Source organism: Numida meleagris, chromosome 7 (assembly GCF_002078875.1).
Source record: "Numida meleagris isolate 19003 breed g44 Domestic line chromosome 7, NumMel1.0, whole genome shotgun sequence".
Classification (NCBI taxonomy): Eukaryota; Metazoa; Chordata; class Aves; order Galliformes; family Numididae; genus Numida; species Numida meleagris.
This window is the reverse complement of record NC_034415.1, coordinates 28,937,482-28,946,498: the sequence shown is the minus strand read 5'-3', so window position 1 is coordinate 28,946,498 and position 9,017 is coordinate 28,937,482. Positions and strand designations below refer to the sequence as shown.

The 9,017-nt window shown below is 59.8% G+C and overlaps 1 protein-coding gene across 1 annotated transcript; it reads right to left on the bottom strand.

Annotated features, from left to right (window-relative positions):
* On the bottom strand, window positions 1,978-3,646 carry GADD45A (growth arrest and DNA damage inducible alpha). The gene is made up of 4 exons (XM_021405408.1): window positions 3,448-3,646; window positions 3,255-3,356; window positions 2,950-3,163; window positions 1,978-2,783 (listed from the first exon to the last, which is right to left on the bottom strand). Exons 1-4 carry the CDS (start codon window positions 3,489-3,491, stop codon window positions 2,670-2,672), a joined length of 474 nt encoding a protein of 157 aa, XP_021261083.1. The 5' UTR covers window positions 3,492-3,646; the 3' UTR covers window positions 1,978-2,669.

Here is a 9,017-nt window from a genome sequence, read left to right as displayed (position 1 = left end):
GCTCCTGGCTGCTCGCTTTCTGCTCGCGCGCATCCTCCGGGTGCTCCCCCTGCTGCAGATGGGGCTGCACGTGCCTTGGGGTGAAGGGAAATTTGTTGTTTCCTCCAGACCTTCTCACTGCTGTGTGTACTTCTCTACACGTTGGGTGCGTTTTTCCATGTTTTCGTACCATGTTGACATCCCTGAAGCACCGGGGCAAAGATCTATATCAGCATCTCCTTCATTCCCGCTTACGCTTCAAAGAGCAAAAGGATTTTGCTGTGTGCGGGCACGGCGCATCTTGGTGTGGTTTAAAACACCGTACCAGTTCTCTTCCAGTGTTTCTCAGCTCAGGCAGAACACCTGAGGGTGACAGTGAGATGCAGCTGGCTGCTCCTGGTGGCGTTGTCACACAGGTTTGCAGGTCATCTCTATATTGGTACATGCAACATACAAGGGCACGTGCGGGCTCCGGCAGTTACGTTTCTATGTGCACCTTTGCTCTTTTACTACAAATGCTGCAGCGAAAGCACGGGAACTGTAAAATAATGAAGAAACGTGGTCCCTCAACAGGAAAATGAAAAAGGAGAAGTGAAACCGTGGGGTCCTTGGGGGCAGGGTGGGTGCTGCCTCGGTGCCTTCACCTGAGCCTGCTTCATGCCTGGCACTGCTGCCGTGTGCATCGGGTCTCCCCTCCCCACCACCCCGGGAGCCAGCTCGGTGCACGGCTCTCTGTTTCTCTGCAAGTGTGATTTCGCTGCTGCTGCTTGATTCGAGGGGAAAAAAAAGTTTGGGTGTGCTGCAGACCCTTGGTAAAGCCATGGTTCTGTTGGAGGGGAAAGGGGGGGGGGGGGCGCTGACTTGTTTTTTTTTTTCATTTCATTTTGCTGGTTTGCTTTGCCAAAACTGACTGTACTCGGACTTGTTGTTCTCGTCCTGACATACTTTGGTTTTGAGTCAAAGGTCCCGTGTTGGTTAGCAGCCCGGGAAGGGGGGCTGTTCCCAGGCGCGAGGCTTTTAGCTTTGCACACGTGTGCGTCTGTCTCAGTGCGTACACGGAGATGGATGGGGTGCTCTGGGCAGCCCTCGCCGTGTGCTGGGCTTGCGGGAGCCAGGCCTGAAGCACGCTCTGCTGCAGCCCCGGGTGAGCGGCAGCCTGTGGGGCCCACAGTGGGACAAAAGAGCCGAGCAGCTCTGGCACGTGTTTGGGGTCAGCTGCACTCGGGCTTTGCCGGGTCCCTGACATCTGCGCTCCCAAAGCACCGTGCGCCAGAATAAGGCATTTTGAATGCAAAGGGAGGAGGCGGCACGGGATCAGCGCCGGGGCCTCGTTCGCTTTAGAAATGCTGACGCCGGCCACGCGCTGTAATCACAAAGCTAAAAATAACGCGTTTGGGAAGCTCCCGCGTCGGACAGCCCCGGGCCGGGCTGCAGTGGGGATGCAGGAACCGGGGGTGCAGAGCGGGCGATGCTCACGGCTCCCCGCAGCAGCAGCAGCAGCAGGGCCTGGGGACGGGGGGCTGCTCTTTGGGGGCAGGGGAGGGGTCGCTGCCCGCTTTGTGTGCGGCAACAACAACACACGCAGCTGCTCGCGGGCCCTGCCGCTCCCCCCTGCCCAGCTCTGAGGGGCACAGGGAGCAAAGCTGGGGGGGAAGCGGGTGCGTGGCGCAGCGCTCAGGCAGCGGGGCTGCGAAGGGAGCGTTGGGAAAGGGGCTCCCACACAAAGAAATGGGGGTTTCCCCAACTTGGAACGAGCCCCAGGCCCTCTAGGGGCTGTGAGAGCAGCTGAAACGCTTCCCCGTGTTTGAACTACGCTGCAAAGCGGCGGCGCTGAAGAAAAATAAATCGCATTTCCTGCAGCACGCAGCACGCCAGCTGCTGTTCCATTTGCTGGGTTGGGAGGGGCCGGGAGCGAGCCCAGGTGCCATTACAGGAGCAGCGCAACAGGAGCCGAGCCCGGGGACCGCACGCGGCAAAGCAAAAACCGAGCACCGAGGAGCAGAGTCAAAACTTTATTTCAAAAAACAACCCCCCCCCAAAAAACAAAGCGTCGTCCGATTTCCAACTATTACATCACCGTGGCTGCTTTCAGCAGCAGCTAAAAGACGTGCGGTTGTGGACCAACTGCTCGAGGGTAGTCCGGTTCTCAAACCTCAGAGTATAAATAATTTGCCCCCCCCCCCCCCCCCATCAATATCATAAAATAACTTATTATATATCTTAGCATTAAAAACTTGAGAATCAACATCCCAAAAAATACAATAAAATCGTTTGTGAAGCGTCCCGATTAACCTCGTGGAGCTCCCGGGAAGGGAATTCAACCAGAAACCGTGCAAGTCGCACTTGGAAAAAGCAAAAAAAAAAAAAAAAAAAAACAGCCCAAGGGGCGGTCGGCATCGCGACATCCCCGCTCCGGGGGTTGGCTCTTCCAGCTCCGCTTCCGTGCTCCTTTCCAACACCTCGGCGGTCAACGTGACATCAGCTTAATTATTATTAAATCCCTTTTTTTTTTTTTTTTTCGGGGTTTTTTTTTTTTTTTTTTTTTTTTTTTGCTTCCCTCTCCCCTCCCTCCCGTCTTCTTCGATCCGGGTGGAGGTCGATCAATTCCTGAGCAACGGGTTTGGAAAAAAAAAAACTAATAATAATAATAACAAAATAAGAAGAAGGATTTCGTGAGGTTTGGGACGCGGTCACCGCTCGGGGAGGTTGATCACCGGCACCCACTGATCCATGTAGCGACTCTCCCGGCAGAAACACATCAGCTGACTCAGCGCTGGATCCTTCCATTGGGAGGCGTGGGGATTCTGGATAAAAGGGGGGAAAAATGCTGGTTGAGCAAGAAAGCCACTTAAATAACAGCAAATTTGGTCCCGGGGAGGTTCCCGAGGCCGAGCCGTCGGCAAACGCCGACGGCTCGGCCTCGGGAACCTCCCCGGGACATCGGCATTGAGTCATCAGCAATGGACTCACCGTGACCAAGACGCAATGGAGATCAGTGGGTGGTTCAGGACCGCCGTCGGGCAGCAACAACTGGGCCAAGCGAGCCGGGTTGCTGACCCTCAGGATGTTGATGTCGTTCTCGCAGCAGAAAGCTTGGATTAAGGTGAAGTGGATTTGCAGCGCCGCGTCTCCTTCTTCTTCCTCGTCGGCGGCCAGAAGGCACAGCACCACGTTGTCAGGGTCGCTGGGGAGGGGGGGGGACGGACAGACAGCGGAGTCAGCACTGGGGGGGGCACCGGGGTTCGGGTGGGGGACACCGAGAGCGGTTCACTCACACGTTGAGCAGCTTGGCCGCCTCGTAGACACCCAGGGTGAGGCTCCGCTGGCTCAGCGCCTTGCTCAGCACCTCCTCCAGCGCGTCCCCCGCCTGCTCCATCCTGCACACGCACGCAGCCCATCAGCACCGGGGCACTGAGTCGTCTCTTCCCTCGCCCCCCTCAAGTTGCTCGCAACCCCCCCGGTCCCTACCTGCCGGCGGTGCGCTGGTCGCCAGGCAGCTCCTCCAGAGTCATAGTGCGGCCGCGCGGAAGGGGAAGGGGAGCGCTGCCACCGCCCGGCCCGGCCCGGCCTGGCCCAGCCCCGCTCCCGTTCCCGGCCGCTCCCGTCCGGCCGCTCCGCTCCCTTCTCGCCGCTGCCTCTGCGGGACAAAGGCGCCCCCACCGTCGTTATCCGGCCCGCTCCCAGCCAACCCGCGCCGCCTGCATTTGCATACGCGCGTTCTATTGGTTCATGCAAATGAGCTCTCGGATTCTCACCGCCCGGCGCCGAACTCCGCCACCGGGCCGCGCTGCCACGGGAACCGGCGGGGCGGCGGCCGGTGATTGGCTGAGAGGGGAGGCGAGGGGGCGTGGCTCGAGGGAGAGGGGCGTGGCTCGAGGGAGAGGGGCGTGGTCTGGCGGAAGGGGCGTGTCCTTCTGCTGCCCCGTTCCGCGCGCGGTGCTGCCCCGCGTGGCCGCGCAGCGTGCGCGGGGTCAATGATTGATGCGGGCGCTGAGTCACCGCGCGGGGACGGGAGAACTTCGCCCCCAAGTGGGAGGGAGCGGCCCGGAGCAGCGCCCGCGGCCACGTGCGTGGGGGCCACGCGCTCCTTCGCAATAAGCCACGAGCGGGGGGCTTCCCAGGGGACGGGTCTCGGTGCGCTCCGTGGGGCTGAATCGCGGGGACAGCGGCCGTAGCGCGCACGGCTTCGTGGGCGGCTCCCCGCGCCCCGACCCGAGGGCACGGCCCAGCCCCGGGCACCGGCGAGGCCTCAGGTGGGCGGCAGATGGTGCGGCCCAGCGCAACAGGTGGGCGCATTGTGCGCGGATCCCAATTAACTTCGCCTCATTAGCAGCCGGAATCGCAGCCCCAGTGCGGGGGGGGTGGGATTATACCCGGAGCCGGGGCCGCTCTGAGCTCCGATCATCGGGGCGTGCCCGCGAGCAGCAGAGCCGCCTCGCTGCTCCCCGGTAGCAGCCCCTATCGCTCCTCGCCGGCGGCTTCAGCGCTTTATTTGTTGGGGCTTTAGGGCTCTTTCCTACCCGGGAGCAGAGTTTGCCCTCCTGCGGACAGCACTGCCTGCTGAGGACACGTTGTGCTGCGCGGAGCTGAAGGAAGGAATGCTGCCCGTGTGCAGAGCTGCCCTCGGTGCTGCGTGAGGACGCGGCGCAGCTGTGAGCTCCTGCGTGGGACGCGCACGGTGGCAGCGGTGTCGGCCCCAGTGGGGGCTCTTGGGGTGAAGCCATTTTCAATCAGAAAATATTAATTGCCGAATTACTTTTGAAGGCGTCGGTAATGCCTTGGAGCTGCGTTTCACCCACGCTGCATTTCAGTCCTCGCTGCCGTCGTTTGCAGGGCCGATGCCCCACTGATGCCAAATGCCAGGGTGAGAAAATCAGGCTCAAACGAACTGCCAGTTCCTCATCGCTCACCCCCACGTACGCATCCTTGCTCCAGCATCCTCCTGCCCTGGGTACAGCAACCCCAGCGTGCCCCCTGCAGCACTGTCCACAGCACGCCCCGCTGCCCGCCCTGCGCCCGCATTCCTGCTCCCCTCCGCATCCGCCCGGCTGCAGGGGCGGTGGTTGCTCACTGCAAAGCAAACAGCAGCTCGCACATTCCGGGCAGTCCCTTTATTTTCCTGCACTGCAGCTCCCTGCAGGGATCAGTGAGTACGAGAGGGATCCCCCTGCGCCTCCGCAGCTCCCAGCGCCCCTCGTCCCCACCCAGCGCTGGCAGCACGGCCCCAGGCTCAGCCCTGGGCCCGAGGGAAATGAGAGGGAACAGAACAAGGAGAAGAATGCAGCGGTGCGAGCTGCGTCCTGCCTGCCTCAGCCGGCAAAAATGTCCTGGGGGGCCACGGGGAGCCCTGGGGCTGTGAGCATCCGCAGAGCTGCGCAGGCTGAATCCACGCGCTCTGAACCCTCGTCACCGTTTTTCCTTTCTTTTCAGGCCGCAGTGCGTTGCACAGGCAGCACCCGGGTCGGGGCGTGGGCTCTGATTTTCAGTGCCAGTCGCGTGTTGGGTCTGTCCCAGCTGGGTGACGGGACACCGGAACGATGGGGGGCTATTGCTCATGTGGAGATGTTTATGGAGATACGCTTTGATATGTATGTATACATTATATATACATAGAATATATACACAATCATAGCGTGGCTTGGGTTGGAAGGGACCTTAAAGATCATCCAGTTCCAACTGCCAATAATTATATATGATATATAACATTACACTGTGAAGAAGAGAGAATACAGAAGAATGTAAGTACATAGATAATATTGAACCTAGCTCCTCATTCTGTGCGTTATTTCTATTTATCGGAGCCAGGGCTGCATGGGATGCACTGCACAGTCAGATCAGATTCCAGCAGCAGGGCCCAGGGGCGTGCTGCACTGCTTGGGACAGGGCCAGGGATGAACAGGAGCAGGGGACGGGGACAGGAACATGGACAGGGGGTGCACAGGAGCACGAGGAAACCTCGGGACCTGAACGTGCACCAACAGCCGCAGGCTTTGCTTGTGCTGCACCGGTCGGGCAGCCCGTGCTGCTCATTAGCAGAGAGCCGGGGCAGCTCCTCTGCCTGTAATCACCCTAATGAGCAGTTGCCGCGCTGTCTGCAGCAGGGTGATGCCGTGACCTGCTTTCAGGCTGTTTGATCTCGCCTGCCCGCGTTCCCCCCCCGGCTGCTGCTGCCTGCGCGCTCCAGCACACGCGGTCCGAGCGCGCCTGGCACCAGCACGTTCAGCACGCCGTGCTGGTCCTCGCTGCAGCCTCGGCGTCACCCAGGGATACAGCTGGCACCACGCTGCTCCCTGAACGCATGGAGCCTGGCTGCAGGGCCGGCCCCGGAACGGGGGGCTGTGGGACAGCGGGGAAAATGAGCAAAGCGCCCTGAGAGCAACGCCGAGCCAGAGAGCTGATCCAGCTGAAAAGTCATGGCACGGGCCAAAAGAATAAAATAATTAATTAAAAGGAGATGCGTTTGCTCTTTTGCAGCCAGCTGGGGCGCAGATACAGCTCCACAGGGTGTGGTGGCACAGAGCAGCACTGCTGGCAGCACCACGCGCATTTCACTTTGCTCGTCCCGGCCTTTGCAGCACTGCTGTTGTGTCCCCGGCCCTCATGAAGGGGACATGCTTTATTTCTCCTCTTTTCCTCCTTCCTTCTCCTGAGGACAGAGTGCAGCAGAGCCCACTGAGAGCGGCTGGATGCTGCAGAGGGGTTTGGCAAGGGCAGAGCTTGGGGCTGACCCTCTGCTTCCTGAGGCTCTGGCACTGGCTCTGTCAGCTAGAAATACCTGCTGCCCCGCTGCAGGGAAGGAGCAGCACTCGCCTTGCAAGCTGCTTGGGATTCAGGAGAAGAAAAAACAGGCAGGGCTCAGTTAGCCCAGGTTAACTGAAGTTGCGTGGCTGCATGCTTTGCTTCACTTCTCTGTTGCACATCTCCGTGCACAGACCAGCGCTGCACTCTTTTGCTTTCCCATGCACGTACCTTGTGAGGAAGCAGTGCTGTTGTTCACATGTTTACAGCCCTCCTCATAACGGCACTGCTGGGTTTCCTGCTCTGGAAAAACCAGGCTGAAATGAGCAGGGTACACGGGAGAACACCGCAGTGCAGCCCCTCGGAGCCCCACAAGACGTCTGCCCACTGCTGCTGCCCCACTGCCAACGCTGTTCAGCTCCAGGGCTGCTTCCCCTCAGGAGCCCACGCACCAGGAATGCACAGTGCAAAGAGCTCAGCACAAAGCGCGCTGTGTTCTGGCTGCTGCTGCTGCAGCATTCCCTGCATCTCATTGCAGAAGCGAGCACCGCGCTCTGAGTGGTATCTCCGTGCAGCACATCGGGAATCCAGTGAGAACAGCTGCCAGAAAGCTGAGCAGAAAGTTGCTGAAGCTGCTTTGCAGCATGCCACGATGAGGTGACGCACGGAGCTTCTCTTGCTGTTCTGAAGCCATGGCTGTACTTTGTTCAGAAGCAAATGTCACGTTCTCTGTACGAGAAGTCACTGTGGCCTCAGAGAGCGCCCAAGCAGCCCCCTCCTGGTGGGTTTGCTGGCATGGAAGCGGCACGCACTTTGGGAGAGAACCAGCACCATGCACTGATAAAAGCTCTTTAGTTAAAAATTAGGAAAAATACATCTGGGGAGCGGAGCAAGGACCCAAACCGACCCCTCTCCCTGTGCCTCGAGCTTGCTGCATTTCCTCTTCTTGCTTAATAAGCCGACAGCTGCTGGCAACGCTCAGAAATAGCAGAGCAGCACGTCGCAGGCACGCGGAGAGCAGCGGTGCGTCGGGCAGCAGGAGGGTGACATTTCAGCTCCCTGGAGCAACAGCACAAGAGCACGGACCTCCGGCTGCGGGGCTGCGGGGGGTGATGCACAGCTGTGAGTTACAGCCCCGAGCGGGAAGGGCTGGGGAAGAGAGCTGCCCCGCAAACATTCCTTCAAAACATCCCAGGAGCAGGGAGCGTCCTTGTGTGGGAGATCCATCGCTTCAAGAGGGGCTTCCCCACAGGGCTCTGGAAAGGGAGGCCTCAGGGAATGGCGGCGAGGAGCAGGAGCCGGGCGGCGGGCCCACCTCACACAGCCAGCCGGCGTGCAGAGGCTCCTGCATGTGAGCCATGCATGCTCAAGAACTGGAAAAAAAAAAAGGAAAATGAAATGATTTTCTCAAGCAATTATTTAACGTGGTCTAACTGCTTGGGGCTGGTGAGGCAAATGTTAGAAATATCCTCGCTGAGGACAAATGTAATTACCACAGAGCGCGTGGCAAGAGGTTCTGACACGTACAGAGCGGAATTTTAGGAAGAAATGTCAAATATGCGCCAGTTAAGTACATTTTAGTAAGTTTGTAATCTCCACTGACCATCAACAGGACTAATTAGAAGCGCAAATATTTCCCGTCTTGTCTTCTGGACAGCTTGATATTGTCTTCTTATGGTGCGTATCTGCTCATCGGCCGAGAATAAACCTCGGTGGAAGGAAATATTACACCTCAGAGCTCGAGGTGGATCCTCAGCGCCGTGTAACGGTGCCTCGCATTGGTGACAGCAGCAGGTCACCAGAAGCTGCACCCACACTGGAGGCAGCAGCTCAGTGCGGGGGAGAAGCGCCAGGCTCACGCCGCCTCAGCCCCCAGCCCCAGCCCGCGTTCCTCAGCGCCACAACCCGCGGTGCAGGAGCGCGCCGAGGGCGCTTGGTATCAAGCGTCTCCACAGAGAAGTACAGTTTGTCACGGCCAGCTCGATTCAACTCAACTAAGATTTGCGTGAGCCGGGCGGTTTGGGGCATTTTAGGGCACGACGTTTAAGAACGCCTGCGGATCGATCTGTCCGGAGGCGGGTTTGTTTTCGCGCACGGCCGCGCGCTCCGCTCGCAGCGCTCCCGCCCAGCGCGGAGCCGCCCGCCCGCCCACGCCGCAGCCATGGCGGCCCCGGCCCGCCCGCGGCCCCGCACAATGGCGGCGCGGGGCACGCCGGGAGTTGTAGTTCGCCGCCTGCGCGCGGGCGGCGTTGGGCGCGAGCCGCCTCCAAGTCCCGGCACGCCCCGCGCGGGGGTGAGGT

Bases quoted from the DNA above. Each gene is read 5' to 3' on its own strand.
- GADD45A (XM_021405408.1), bottom strand. From the start codon at position 3,491: ATGACTCTGGAGGAGCTGCCTGGCGACCAGCGCACCGCCGGCAG. The intron at 3,164-3,254 runs GTGAGTGAACCG...CCCCCTCCCCAG, and splicing joins GCGGCCAAGCTGCTCAACGT to CGACCCTGACAACGTGGTGC. The intron at 2,784-2,949 runs GTGAGTCCATTG...CCTTTTATCCAG, and splicing joins TCCATTGCGTCTTGGTCACG to AATCCCCACGCCTCCCAATG.